Source organism: Abramis brama (assembly GCF_963993115.1).
Source record: "Abramis brama genome assembly, chromosome: 23".
NCBI classification, from domain to species: domain Eukaryota; kingdom Metazoa; phylum Chordata; class Actinopteri; order Cypriniformes; family Leuciscidae; genus Abramis; species Abramis brama.
In genome coordinates this window covers 29,960,758-29,976,920 of record NC_139985.1, presented here as the reverse complement: position 1 = coordinate 29,976,920, position 16,163 = coordinate 29,960,758, and the positions used below count along the sequence as shown (strand labels likewise).

At 40.8% G+C, this 16,163-nt stretch overlaps 2 protein-coding genes across 2 annotated transcripts in view; one reads left to right on the top strand and one right to left on the bottom strand.

The window, feature by feature from the left end:
- nuf2 (UF2 component of NDC80 kinetochore complex) overlaps positions 1 to 16,163 on the top strand; it is a 47,169-nt gene that overhangs the window by 10,579 nt on the left and 20,427 nt on the right. The window contains exons 4-5 of the mRNA XM_084100865.1: positions 178 to 271; positions 615 to 648. Of these exons, the coding sequence (XP_083956991.1) occupies positions 178 to 271; positions 615 to 648 (128 nt within the window). The remainder of the gene's footprint in view (positions 1 to 177; positions 272 to 614; positions 649 to 16,163) is intronic.
- rab43 (RAB43, member RAS oncogene family) lies at positions 7,106 to 15,241 on the bottom strand. Its single transcript, XM_084100857.1, has 3 exons — positions 14,891 to 15,241; positions 11,084 to 11,267; positions 7,106 to 10,046 (listed from the first exon to the last, which is right to left on the bottom strand). The coding sequence occupies exons 1-3, from the start codon at positions 15,212 to 15,214 to the stop codon at positions 9,793 to 9,795; spliced, it is 762 nt and encodes a 253-aa protein (XP_083956983.1). The 5' UTR covers positions 15,215 to 15,241; the 3' UTR covers positions 7,106 to 9,792.

The window sequence follows — 16,163 nt, the reverse complement described above, 5'->3', positions numbered from 1 at the left end:
TATTGTGTGCATATTTGCAGATGTGGCTTTTATTCCTCCTCGATGATGTGATAGTATTTACAAGCTTAATCTGAGGAATGGGATTATCATAATCCCTCAAATCTCTTGTTGTTGTTTGCGGAGAGAAAAGGCTTTGGTCATAAAGCAGTGATAATGACTCCTTAACCTGTGGATCAGCGTGGGCTTCACTAACGTCGTCAGCATCGACATGTTGCGCGAGTCTTTCCCTCTGCTGGACATGGTGGATCACAACCGGCGGCCCAAACTCCCCGTGAGCCCAGAACACACACACACACACACTTTTTTACTTCAAATACTTTTAGGATGCATTCGATTGATCAAAAAATAAAAACTGTTACAAAAATTCAAGAATAAATTACATTAGACTATATATTCACACACACAGCTGTTTTTACTGGAGTCTTGATCAAAAATGTTCTTTATGCTCAAACAGAAACATTACACACTAACTAAAGCTAGAAAAGAGAAATCATACTCAACCACTCCTGGAAGGATTTACGATGGTTTGTTATAGTCTGGTGTTTTTCTGTAATGCGGAGCGAATGACATGAGAGGTTATGATGTGTCTAACCGATGATGTGCTGTCGTTTCAGTCCTCTCCTGTGGTGACCCTGCCCAAGGTCGAAGGTGAGATCTTCAACTCAAACACACACACACATGTTCAACTCAAACACACACACACACGCTCAACTCAATCATACACACACATGTTCAACTCAACCATACACACACATGTTCAACTCAACCACACACACACGTTCAACTCAACCACACACACACACTCAACTCAAACACATTAATCGGCAGGTTAAAGGATCGCTCTGTTCGCTCCTTCACATGTTTCTGGGTCAGTCGTTCTTCACTGTAGAAATGCTCATATTTCTGTGAATATTGTTGATGAGAGCGGTCTGAATGATCCGGAACTACACTAGCTCACAGGTTTGGGGTCAGTAAGACTTTATGTTTTTTTTTTTTTTTTTTTAAAGAAGTTAATACTAATCAAAAGTGACAGTGAAGACATTTATAATGTTATAAAAGATTATATTTCAGATAAATGCTGTTCTTTAGGACTTTCTGTTCATCAAAGAATCCTGAAACGTAAAATGCATCAGTTTCCACAAAAATACGACATATTAGAGTGATTTCTGAAGGATCATGTGACACTGAAGAAAATTCAGCTTTGATCACAGGAATAAATTACATTTTACTGTATATTCACATAGAGAACAGATGATTTACACTGGAATAATATTTCACTGTTTTACTGTATTTATGTGTGTGTGTGTGTGTGTGTGTGTGTGTGTGTAGCTGTGGTTCTGTTCGGTGAGCCGATCCGGTGGGAAACGAACTTACAGCTGATCGTCGACGTTCTTCTGACAAGTGGGAATCTGAGCGGTTCATACGAGAGCCGACACACACACACACACCTGCCACTGCTGGCCTGCAACATGGACCTGATGTGGATGGCGGAGGCACACTCGCCCAGGTACACACACACACACACACACACACACTCTCACACACACACACACACACACACACTCTCACACACACACACACACACACACACACACACACACACACACACACACACACACTCTCACACACACACACACTCACACACACACACACACACTCTCACATGCAATTTGGTTAAATATTTTTTCAAAATATTCTCTTACCTCCCTATAAATGGTTTAGTCCGATCTAAAGTATTTATTAATTATTCAGTCAGTGACAAACATCAGATCGACCCAATAAAATTGTAAGTCCCGCCCCAGCTCGTGAACAGAACCAATCAGAGTTGAGGCGGCAGTGCCTGAAGTTAACGATGAACTTGGTGGAAGAGCAGGAGATTGACTGAAAATGTCGGGGAAAAGAAAACATAACTTAGGGCACCAGAAACGCTATGAAAAGAATGAGAGGGAGGCCAGGAGAGTTGCTGTATCCCAGTCGATCAAGACGTTCTTTGAAGACAGGTTGTATTGTTATTTCGCTGGAAATAAGAAAACTACCGTCTACAGCCTGTCGGGTAGGCTACTCACTCTTCATTATCGATGCGCACCACAATCGACCGAATGATTACGTGTTCAAAATCCCTGTCTTTTTACACTATTGTAAACGAGTCACGACGCATTGCATTATGCACCTAACCTGCCGGCTGATGATGTATTTATTAGCCTACATCAATAAAACACGAATGCACTTGAATGAATAAATTTTAGCTTTATAATAATAATAATATTATCTTTATTAAAAAATAAAACAATAAATGAGGTTATTTTTTAAATTTGACTGCATTCTTGTCATTCTTGTATAAATGTTTACTTTTTGATTTATGAATTATAACAGACTGTTTCCCTGATGGGGGAAAAAACATTATTTTGCTGTTACTTTTTTTAAATTGGTTTTATTATTATTTAACAATTTCTTTTTATTAGTTGTAATTTTTATATAAATTTAACTTTTAAAATAAAGGTTTTACAACAACATCACCTTCTTCTGTTATACTGTATGTGGGCCTCCATGCTCATCTGTTGTACAGTATATGATATTGGTGGGGGGTGGTGGGGGCCCACATCAATATTTTTTTCAGGGGGCCCGAATCCTCTAGCTACGGCCCTGCTCACACTCACACCTGCCAGTTTAACACACTACTAACTAACTCAACCAGGCCCCGCCCCTTTATTCTGCGCATGAATTATTATAATGAGGAATATTGTGACGTGTTCGTTCCCGGGAGAAACTCAAGACTACACTGGAGGCGTTTCAGGAGTTCAGAAACACTGACACTGATATAGAGAAGAACTGGAGCTTCTTCATGATCACACAGCAACATTACACACTAAACACAGATGAGGAAAGCACAATATGTGCTCTTTAACAGACAGCAGTGAGTGCGTGAGTCTGGCCATTAATAAACGAGATTCCCGTCCACAGGTTCGGTCACGGCACGTTCATGGTGTGTCTGGAGAGCATCTATAAGAAGATCACGGGTCAGGATCTGAAGTACGAGGCCCTGATGGGGAAGCCCAGCGAACTGACCTATCACTACGCAGAGTTCCTCATCAGAGAGCAGGCGTCCGAGCGAGGCTGGAGGCAGCCAATCACATCGCTGTATGCTGTCGGGTGAGTGACACGCGCTCCAGTTACATTCAAGCTGTTGAAGGAATGAAAAATAGTTTTGAAGGAAAAAACTTTTAAATATGTCATATGTCAGTACAGGGAACTTTGATTTAAATCTTGAATGCTTTGCAGACTTTAGTTTGTTCTCTTTTTAAAGAAGACTCTTGGGAGATTATTGCTGAAGTGAAATAAGTTGTGTTCCAATTTTGATCCTGATATCTGATGAAATGATCTCTCAGTGAGATGTTGTTCGGCTGCAGTTCCACACGCTTCCACTAGAGGAACTTCCTCTGACCGCAGGAACTCAAGTGACGATTCTCACACGTTCACTCGCCCCTTCAAAAGAGAACAAGCGTTACTGTCAAGCCCTGAAACGCAAAGTTGAACCAAAGTTAACCATTGTTAAATGTTGATCAATTTAAAGACTTACATTGACAAATAAATAAATAAATAAATAATAGGTTAAGCTTTTCCTGCGGCCCAGAACGCCCCCGTTTAGGTCATGGGACAGACTCGCAAGTTGAGAGGTTGATATTTATATAATAAAATACTCAGTTAAAATGCTAAACAAAAGTTAAATAAAAAATTGCTCTCTCTAGAACCATTTTGTTGGATCATTTAGAATTTAGGCAATGTTTTAAAATTTAGTCTTCAACTTATAGAAAATAAGTTGTAACCACTCAAAGAGTGGCTCAAATAATTAAAACCATGTGACAATATTTCTATAAGAGGTTTTGGCTCTTCGTATTCACATAGAGCCGACAGAAGTTTCCAGGAGCCGTGTTTAAGAGGCCTATATATGCTATGAGACATATAATATATACATATATTCAAGCATAATAAACATCTTGATGGGTTTTCTGAACCGCGGCATTAAACCCCAGATCTGTGAGCGTACAGGAGCTGTGGTTGCTCAGTCCGTCTTCAGGACGCGGCAGAAACAGGGACACACGAGAAAGACAAAATAGAATGCAAAATTTATTAACAAAATAGAACTATGCATAAACAAAACTATGTACAAGGTGACAGTGAACAAATTCATAATCCGTGCACACTTTCGCAATCGTCGTAATATTCAGTTCCTGGGAACAACTGTAAATACTGTTCCAGTCGGTGAAGTTACACAACAATAATATTTGGATGTAATATTCAGTTCCAGTTAAAGGAGTGTGTGTAATACTCAGGTGGTGTGTAATATCCAGTACAGTAAACTCCACCCGCTGGAATGGTTTCTTACAGTAACTCAATATTGCACCACATCACCTGTTCAGTTTTGCAAACTGTACTCACAGATTTGTGGATCATCCCTTATTTTAGAAATCTGTTTTTCTGTATATTGATTTATTGTGTATTGTTAAGATGAACTGTCTTAACTGAAGTTTCCTATGATTTGGCGATGGGGTGTGTGATGTAGAGATGATCTGAAACCGCCCCCATATATGAGATCTAATGTTGTAGTGTGGAGAATTTTCAGTGTATAAATGCATAGATCCGGTTCTGGTGTGTACTGTCAGGGGTTCTGGGTTCTAATCCGCTCTGAGGAGTGTTGGGTTTTATCCTCATCAAAACCGATTACGTTTATCAGTGGTTGTATATCAGGCAGGGACACGTTTGTGTGCGGTTTGTTTTGTAATTTCACCGGAATGAATAGAGTCTCCTCAACGGATTGAAGCGCGCGTCCGAGTGAAGACTGTGCGCGAGCCTCAAGAGAACAGCGTGTCCGCCGCTGATCGCCGCGGCAACGCGCACTTTCATCACTTTATTTAAAAAACAACACATTTCAGCGCTAGATCACCTCGTATTTAACTAATGAACTACATGAATGCTCTGCTAGTCACAGCCCGCCGATATCCCCGACTCGCACTCGGACCATAGTGGAGGAAAAGGCTGAGAACCGCTGCTCTGAAGCATTCAAGCTTTACCACAGTTTCACTTGGAAAATAATTATAATTTGGCTTAATTTGGAAATTTTATTTTCAGGTCTATGCTCAAAAAGTGAATAAATGGATTATAAATACAGCCTAAATATAATTTTGCTACCATAAAATCCCCTAAAAATACAAAATATTAAATCAAAAAACTAAAATATAGTACATTCATTTAATTGAAATAATAAAAATAAAAAAACAGTTTGTGTTTGACGACACGCTGTTGAAGAGCAGCAGAGAGTTAAAGCATTCATGAACTGTGTTGTTGTTAACCCTTTAAATGCCTTTAGGGACAAACCTGCCATCTGGCATTATCAGGACACACACATATTCCCCCACTGCATTATTATACATTATATTCAACATTATATATTGTAGTTTAATATAGTTCTGACACTAAAACTCTGTAAACTTGAATGTCTTCTCACACAGAAATTTTCATTTTGGGTGAACTATACACATATACTGATGCATTTTTGTATTTCGATATATTGTGACACAATATATTAATAATTCTAATAATAATGAAACATTCATTTCATTGAAATAATAAAATGTGACACGTGAAGAGCACCGTGAAGAATTAATGAACTGTGTTATTGTTAACCCTTTAGGGACAACCTGATGACTGACATCTACGGTGCCAATCTCTACAACCGGTACCTGGAGGAGCGCGTGGCGCGCAAGAGCCGAGCCGTGGCCAACGTGGGATCGGGATCGGGAACCATCCCTCAGGACTCGGACTCGGAGAGTAACGGCTGGGAAAGTGAGCTCGCGTCACCATCCGCAACCTCCTGCAAGTCCATCCTGGTGTGCACAGGTGTGTATAACCCTCACCTGGAGCTCCCCAGAGACGCCGGCCGGAGCGTCACGGAGACGGTGTTCCACGGGCACAGGGACTTCTGCTTCGACCCGGCGCTGGTGGAGCCCGAGAGCATCGTGCCCGACGTGGACGCCGCGGTGCAGCTCATCTTCCAGATGGAGGAGTTCGGGAGCGAGCGCTAGACATCAGGAGCGCACACGCGAGGATCCGGCAGATCTGAGCATCTCTGATCCCGTTTGAACTGTAACGCTCTCAAAAACACGGTTATTGATATCCAGAGTCCACATCCTCTACGTTTAAAACAAGCACAAGTGAGAAAACAGCAGCGATCCGACAGATCTGAGCATCTCTGATCCCGTTTGAACTGTCCGTGTTTGAGTGTTTCGTCTGGTCAGACTTCATACGCTGCGATCAGAGTCGGGAAACACACTGTTCTCGCTCTACACACACACCAGATCAACTGCGAGGCATTGAAGCATGCAAAAAATAAACAAATAAATGAAATAAAAAGGTAATTGCGACTTTTTATCTCACAACTCTCAGAAAAAAGGCAGAATTGTGAGAGAAAAAGTCGCAGATACCTTTATTTTTGTTTGTTGGTGTGAACAAACTTCCATGGCACAATGTTTTAAAGAGAGCATTAGTACTTCTGTTACTTCCCACAGTGTTAAATCAGATTACAGTAACTCAAGCTTTTACCGTCACACGTCTACCATCCTCGTGGAATTGTCTGTGTAATACTTTATATGAAATCAATATGTTCTGTATTATCTTCATTGTGCCAGTTTTAGTAATTGTTACATACTCCGTTCTTTATATATATATACACACACATACACATACATATATATATTATATATTTACTGGTTACTGTTACATTGTAACATTCTGGTGAGATTTGCACTGAGACAAAACATCCTTGTAGAAAATAAAAGCCATTTACTTGAAGATTTGCGCCTCCAATATACAGCTAAACAACTGTTTAGAAGTATTATAATGCATCCTGGTAGTTTAATAAAGGTTGACAAATAGTTGCATTTTTGTCACTTGTAAATAAATGTGTACTATGAACTTTAAAGCCGTTTTTTTCTTTGTTTTTACATACGTGACCATTCTAATATTTCCCACATTATTTTAATGTCATTAAACAGTTTAACAAAAATCATAATTCTCTGGTACATTCTTAAAGTCTTATATATACAAGATATGCTGTGATAGTTTTATTGATAAAATAATATAACACATTTTCACCAAAAACAAATTGATTGTCTCTCAAAACATTCGACTGACAACAAAAAACTGCATAGAAATATAACATGACATTAAAAACTGCTTTAAAAGGCACTATAATTTCTATTAAAAATCCTCTCGCAATATGATTTACCTTCAAGTACATCATTAAACACTCTTCATTCAAGTACATCGGACATGTATTAAACACACTCTTCATCAACACCATAAACACACTCTTCATCAACACTTCTGTACAATGAAAGAGCAAATCAATCCAAACTACAAATCTATGAGACTAAAGTTTTGCCACACACACACTGAACACAGATCTTGATTTAAACACAGTTATATGCATTTCAGTACCAATGTGAGAATAGACACACACAAACAGAAACTGATGTCATTCCCTAATGATTCAGTGCAGTCTTGCCACACATTTAACAGTACAATGTTATCAGAAAATTTTTTAAAAAGCTAGTTTATTATAATTTTTTACAAGGCTTTGTGGTATGTAGAAATGAATGCAAAATGTATAAAATAGCAATGCCCACGTGACATTACAAAGCCTCAGTTCAAAAGAGGCTGTTTTTAAAATCGGCCAGGCTATAAAACACGAACATTCAGACACTACACACACACACGACACACACGGCTCGAGTGAAGACGTCATCAGGAGCCTGTTAAAGTCCTTTACCCGACACACCCGTTCACCACAGTACCGTTCACCACAGTAAACACGTGTCTCCTAGTCCCGTGTCCAGTCGCTCGAGCTCTAGATCCAGAACCGGGACTCGACACACACTGTAGAACACATTACACACATGTGCAGTCTTCGATATTAATTAAAACTGGCCATATTATGATAAAAAAATAAGTTATTTGATGTTCAGACAATAGATCAGATCAACGCACATTATTGTTGCACGTGCATCACGGTGTGTGTGTGTTACTTTTCGTTGTTAAAATTGAGATTTATGCATCATAATAAACGTGATAAAATTCACAATTCATTAGTTGCTTGCAGGAGATGTAAATTATTTCATATATATTATTTTATTAATCAGATGGACAGTTAAAACACTTTCTTGAACTTTACTAAAACTTCCCACTAGTCTTCCTGTGAGACTGAGAATGAGATCAGCGAGTGTGTGTGTGTGTGTGTGTTCTCCAGTAAAGTGCAGATGTGAATAACAAGAACTGCGATGGACAATGACATTAGTTCAAGTCATTACAAATAATTGGAATGTAACTTAAAAAAAAAAAATTCTGTCACTCATCTCAGTTCGCCATCTCACAACGTTCCATTAGAAGACATTAACGTTGTCTACACACACACACACACACACACACACACAGCATATCGATCTAACGTGTGTTCGTCTCTAAAGGAGAGGATTGAGCAGAACTCACTGAACACAAACTCCGGCGTTTAAACTCCTCTGATTGGCTGTTGCGTTCACGAGATCAACAGACACGTCTGTGATTGGCTGCACAAACACACTGTTCATCCCGTAGTCAGAAACACACTGGAGTGTTTGTCCAATAATACGATATAAACTCAGTCGCTCGTTTCCTTCAGAGTGCTTATATTCACATTTGGCTTTGTGATGTTTTTTTTTAACCATGTTTTAATTTTTTTAACAAAATATATGTTATATGGGAGAAGAGGTTTCATCTCGTGTCTGCGCTGTTCCTCTCCAGAAGCGAAGACTGATCAGACTGTGTGTGTGTGTGTGTGTGTGTGTGTGTGCTGTTCCTCTCCAGAAGCGAAGACTGATCAGACTGTGAGAGAGTGTGTGTGTGTGTGTGTGTGTGTGCTGTTCCTCTCCAGAAGCGAAGACTGATCAGACTGTGTGTGTGTGTGTGTGTGTGTGCTGTTCCTCTCCAGAAGCGAAGACTGATCAGACTGTGTGTGTGTGTGTGTGTGTGTGTGCTGTTCCTCTCCAGAAGCGAAGACTAATCAGACTGTGTGTGTGTGTGTGTGTGTGCTGTTCCTCTCCAGAAGCTTAGACTGATCAGACTGTGAGAGAGTGTGTGTGTGTGTGTGTGCTGTTCCTCTCCAGAAGCGAAGACTAATCAGACTGTGTGTGTGTGTGTGTGTGTGCTGTTCCTCTCCAGAAGCGAAGACTGATCAGACTGTGAGAGTGTGTGTGTGTGTGTGTGTGTGTGTGTGTGTGTGAAGCTGCTGCTGATACTGATATCATACACAGAATTCAAAGGTCAGTAGAAGAGGAGATTTCTGCTCAATGCTGATGAAAAGGAAACTCACACCAATTAGGAACTATTAGGAAGATTAATTTAAATGTAATTGATTTTGACAGGAAACGAGGCTGGCATATTTCAGTGGGATTTCCTGTGGGAATGATAAACGCGGAGAGATAATCTGTCATCCGCAGCTCAGTTTCTATTTCTATTTCTATTAGCCCCGCCCACCTGAAATCTCATTGGTCCAAATTCTTGCTCCACATAACTGCTCATTAAACCCCCCGCTCTGATTGGCTGCGATCGCACAGTAGCTCTGCGTTCAGTGTGGAATGACAAATTTGTTAGGATTACAAACATTTTGGGTGGAAATGTGAGAATTTCACTCAAGTATTCCCACCCGGTGTCTTCACAGTGGCGTTCCTGGGGTCCGCTGTCCCGGCGGCGTGTGATTGGCCGTCAGCATCCGCAGCCCCAGCCTGCACTGCTCAGGTCTCGGCTGTTGAGCTTGAAGCTGTCGGTGACGCTGTCGGTGAACACCGGCCCTCCGTGCCTCAGGATGAGCTCGCTGGCCATCGTGACGAACGCCGCCTCCACGTTGTCGGAGTGTTTGGCGGAGGTCTCGATGGCGCTGATGAAGTCCAGCTGACGAGCCACGAGCTGCGCGTCGGAGAACGGGACCTCGCGCTGGTCCGGCAGGTCCGACTTATTCCCTGGATCACACAAGATGGAGGATTCAACACAGCTCATTAAAGAGGCCATATGACGCTACTTTAACAGGTTATTCTTTGTTATTTGCAACTACTAGATAGTTTAAAACTTAAAATTCCAAATATAGAAGTTAATTCAAATTCAAATGTTGTTCTACTCTGTGTTTCGGACGCAGCGTGTGACTTGTCGCCACCTACTGGCAGTTTTCATATAATTTCTATTATTTTAAAGTCCCCCTGTGGTGAAGATCCAGCTTGTAATGTAGTTTATGTCTATGAGGTGTTTTTAATATGCTTTAAGACAAACCATGTGTAAATTCATAAGTCGACTCCATTGCTGAGTATTTTCTCCTTAAAACTGCAGTGAACCAAAGACAGTCTCAAAAACACGCTTTGAAATCGCTGGTGTTTCTGACGTCACAAACTACCTTGTAACCAATCAGATCAACGTGTGATCGTCAACCAGTGGATCTCTGAGCTGAGTGAGTGAGTGGAGGCGGGGCTCATTTGCATATTCATGGAACCACGCATACTAAATGAGGCAAGGCTGTCGAGTTACATTCAAGATGTTTTAAGGCAAGAACGTTTAAATATGTCATTTTGGTGATCAAAGATGAGTTTTAAGGGATAATATAATTGACTACAGGGGGACTGTAATTAATTAAATTTATTAACTCTATATTGAAAACTTTAAAAAAATATATTTTATTTAAATAAATATAAGTTTAAGAATTTGACATAAAAGATGAAAAAAAAAGCCCCTGTAAATGAATTTAAGGGGGCAAATATTGCCCAGTTATGGGAAAGTTGATCAGAAGGAGCTCCTAAATGTCTGACTGCCCAAATGTTCCTGAAAAGCATCGATCCCTGGACACGTGATGGAGAACCTGGACTCACACGGCCTCTTGCAGCCGGAGAGATCCTCGCACACCCAGTCACACATTCTCATCCGAAATTTGCGTAAAAAGAAGTGTGCAAGACCTTCAGTTCACACACACTTCACAGTCACACACACACACTCGTGTCGTCTCTGCGCTCACCGATTAGCAGAGGCACGATGTTGGAGCCGCCGTACTTCTTCACGTCCTCCATCCACTGCGGCACCGACATGAACGAGCCCCTGTTTGTGATGTCATACGTGATGATGGCTCCGTTGGCGCTGCGGTAATAGCTCTGCGTGATCGTGCGGAAGCGCTCCTGTCCGGCCGTGTCCCAGATCTGCAACTGCAACACACAACCCTCACACTGTCACCACTGTGTTCACAGTTACTACTCGTGTGCTGATACAGGTCCACTGGCCTCTACACACACTTCATCAGTGCGGGTGTAGCGATATCCTCACATCACGATTCTGAACTCGCCATACCATGTTAATGCGATACTCCAAGACACATTATTAAAAAATTAACTGTTGATTAAAAAGCTTAATTTGCTATATTTCATTGTGTGTGTAAATGAATAGACTTGGACTTGGTGCTGAAACCCAAAGCACAGGACAATAGAGACGCCAGAATAACAATATTCATGATTCTGAAGCTGAAAATATAGAATTATTGTAGATGAATATGCTTTCACTGTCACTGACTAGATATATTTATAATATGATATTATATCAGACATTTGGCATGATCTGGACACACACTGTAATCAGGCTCTCAAAAATTATATAAAAATTTGGATTTAGATTTATCAGCCAATATATCGGTTTTCAGATTTCAAATATAAAGAATTATCGGTTATTGGTATTTTATATCAGTGCATCTCTAATATATACTAAATTATCTGTAAAAGGATGAGTTGTTTAAGAGTTCATTGTGTGTTTGTGCTTACCAAGTCGTGTTTTGTTGCTGTATTCACTTGTTTGCTAGAATTCAATTCACTTGCATTCAATGACAGCATACAAAAAACTTTTATATTATTTAAAAGATATTTTCAAAATATCCTCGTGTTCCACAGAAGAAAGAAATGCATACAAGTTTGGAGTGACATGAGCGTGAGTAAATGAGTCGGATGAATTAGCATTAGCAGGTACTTTCACAGCAAACGCGTAATGAAACATCGATGAACACGACCCATCTGAAGACTGAACACACTCCCCGGCTCCTCCAGTCAGATTATAGAAGCACAAGCAACACCCAGAAATAATGCAAACATGAAATATCAGCAAACCCAGATATAATAAGTAAATAGGTCATTTGTATGATGGAATTTAATCATCGAGAACATCAAGAACACTGTTAAATAAAGCAAGATTAAGTCCATTAAAGTGATCTAGTTGTATTTCTTTATTATTGAGTACAGTGTTATTTCCTTGTTTAACTCATTTTGAGGAACAGAAAATCTGTGTTTTAGTAAAAGTAAAACATGTAAAGTCAGAAATCTGCTTCTGTCTTTCAAAATCGGGTTTGCACCAAACTTTATTTCTAAGTTAAAGAGAGAAATGGTCATTGGCATGCTTCTCTGTGTGCAATCCTACAGAACTGTATCTTTAAATAATTTCAGATGTGCATTACACAAAGAGCCCAGCAGGAAATCAGCTGATAATCTCAGACAACAGTGAACAACGGCGGAACTGAGTCGGCCAATGAGACGCAGCGATCACAACGCCGGAACTGAGTCGGCCAATGAGACGCAGCGATCACAACGGCGGAACTGAGTCGGCCAATGAGACGCAGCGATCACAACGCCGGAACTGAGTCGGCCAATGAGACGCAGCGATCACAATGCCTGAACTGAGTCGGCCAATGAGACGCAGCAGCGATCACAAGGCCTGAACTGAGTCGGCCAATGAGACGCAGCGATCACAACGCCTGAACTGAGTCGGCCAATGAGACGCAGCGATGACAACGCCTGAACTGAGTCGGCCAATGAGACGCAGCAGCGATCACAAGGCCTGAACTGAGTCGGCCAATGAGACGCAGCAGCGATCACAAGGCCTGAACTGAGTCGGCCAATGAGACGCAGCGATCACAACGCCTGAACTGAGTCGGCCAATGAGACGCAGCGATGACAACGCCTGAACTGAGTCGGCCAATGAGACGCAGCGATCACAACGCCTGAACTGAGTCGGCCAATGAGACGCAGCAATGACAACGCCTGAACTGAGTCGGCCAATGACACGCAGCGATCACAACGCCTGAACTAAGTCGGCCAATGAGACGCAGCAATGACAACGCCTGAACTGAGTCGGCCAATAAGACGCAGCAATGACAACGCCTGAACTGAGTCGGCCAATGAGACGCAGCGATCACAACGCCTGAACTGAGTCGGCCAATGAGACGCAGCAATGACAACGCCTGAACTGAGTCGGCCAATGAGACGCAGCGATCACAAGGCCTGAACTGAGTCGGCCAATGAGACGCAGCAGCGATCACAAGGCCTGAACTGAGTCGGCCAATGAGACGCAGCAGCGATCACAAGGCCTGAACTGAGTCGGCCAATGAGACGCAGCAATGACAACGCCTGAACTGAGTCGGCCAATGAGACGCAGCGATCACAAGGCCTGAACTGAGTCGGCCAATGAGACGCAGCAGCGATCACAAGGCCTGAACTGAGTCGGCCAATGAGACGCAGCAGCGATCACAAGGCCTGAACTGAGTCGGCCAATGAGACGCAGCGATCACAATGCCTGAACTGAGTCGGCCAATGAGACGCAGCGATCACAACGCCTGAACTGAGTCGGCCAATGAGACGCAGCGATCACAACGCCTGAACTGAGTCGGCCAATGAGACGCAGCGATCACAAGGCCTGAACTGAGTCGGCCAATGAGATGCAGCGATGACAACGCCTGAACTGAGTCGGCCAATGAGACGCAGCGATCACAACGCCTGAACTAAGTCGGCCAATGAGACACAGCAATGACAACGCCTGAACTGAGTCGGCCAATGAGACGCAGCGATCACAACGCCTGAACTGAGCCGGCCAATGAGACGCAGCGAATGAATGCATTAAACCACCATGAACACATGAACCGAATGTAGTTTTAAAAGTCCAATGGATTAAATTTCGTTTAGACATTGTTTACTGCTAACTTATCTTAAAGGGATAGTTCACCCATAAATGTACATTTTCCCATAACTTATTTTCCCTCAAGCCATCCTAGTGTTTATGACTTTATTCTTTCAACCAAACACAACCTGAGTTTTATTAAAAACAATATCCTGGCTCTTCCCAGCTTTATAATGGGAGTGAAGGGAGCCTGAGATTTTTAAGAACAAAAAAGTGCATCCATCATCATAACAGACCATAATACTCCAGGGTCATAAAGCTGGGAAGAGCTGTTTATGTTTTTATAAGAGTTTTTTTTTAATATTTTTTTTATGGAAAATTAAAATGTTGGGGTGAACTATCCATTTAAGCAGTAAACAAAGTCTAAACGAAATGACTCATAAACACTAGGATGGCTTGAGAGCGAGTAAATTATGGGATAATGTTCATGTGTGGGTGAACTATCCCTTTAACAGTAATCTTGGTTATTGCATAACTGCAACTTTAAGCCCTAAACCAACAAAACAAAACAAACTTCCCAGAGTTTCGCTTTTATTCGCTCCACGTCATGAGTGTCAACGTCGACAGGAAAGAGTATAAACCGGGAACAGTCCCAGATATGATCATAACGCTGATGAATTATTCCTCACAGAAGAGAACATTAAACATTTCCTGAAAGCTTCTGACCCGACTCGGGAATGAGGTTTGCGGTGACAACAATAACAGCGACGCTATTTCTGCGACTTTATGGAAGGGCAACTTTGTGATGTGTTGTACAGAGTTCATAAAGATGACACTGCGTGAGTTATATACCCATAAGGCATAATCATAACTATCCTGCTAGCAGTGAGTCACGAACCTTCACCCGTTTGCCCTGAATCTCCAGAGTCTTCATGGTGAAGTCCACGCCGATCGTGTTGCCCTGCTTCTCCATGAACACTCCGCTCTTGAAGCGCTGGACCACACAGGTCTTCCCGACTCCAACATCTCCGACTAGGACTATTTTAAACACTAAATCGTAGCTTTCATCAGAATCCTGCGATGACATCTCTGTGCTCGTGCTCGTGCTGACTGACGTGTGGAGACTACATCGGCGGCGCGCCTTTAGGTGTCTCAGTGCAGCGCCTGATAGCAATGGGAAGTTCGGATCTTTTATTGACTCGGATCTTTGAATCTCGTTCATCAAAATGAACGAATCTTTTCTCGAATCATTTCGTATATGTCAGCAGAATATAACTGTTACATGATTTAATAGACAAATTCCCAAACACATGAAATGTTTATAATTATAATATAGTTTATCACAATGCAGAACAAGAAAAAAACAAGGCTAAATTATGGGAAACAGAAATTATTAAGTCGTTGCTTATCTGGGTCTTTGCTTTGCGATTATACTGAATAACACACACACTGGTTATATTTCAGATATTTTCACCAGAACGCTCACATTATAACAAACGATACAGTAGTGCTGTGGAAGGAGTTCTGACGTCAGCATCCAGCCAACCAATCATCAGCCTGCATTTCAAAATGAAATGCGTTTGATCGTTAGTTTGAAGATTCGTAATCAATGACTTTTTATTTATTTATTTATGTTTTATATAAACTTTTCCCCTCACAATTCTGCTCTAATGAGGTTTTTATTCAGCTCTCTTTAAAATTAAATTGTAGAGTAAAAGGCATTGCGTTTGTTGCACTTCTATATTTCTCTGTTGCATTACATAATATGAATAGATTTCACTTGTTCAAGACATTAATTGGATGATTTCTGCACTGATCAGGGGCCCGTGGAAACGTTTAGAGAAAAGCAGTGTAAAAATAAATAATACAATAAAATAAAATAAAAATAACTTTATTCAAATAAATAAATAAATACAATAAATAGATCAAAATAAATAAATACAATTTTGATGACAGTAAATAGATAAATAGAAATGTCTTAATACATGATTTAAATAAATGACTAAAACTTGATTTAAATAAACAAAAATAAAAATGCAGAGTAAAATGTAAAAGTAAATCAATAAAAATAAATAAATATGTTTAATTAAAATAAGTGAAATTTGATTTAAATAATAAATTAATACATTGTATTAACAAACAATAAATAAATGAATAGAAAAATTACTAGA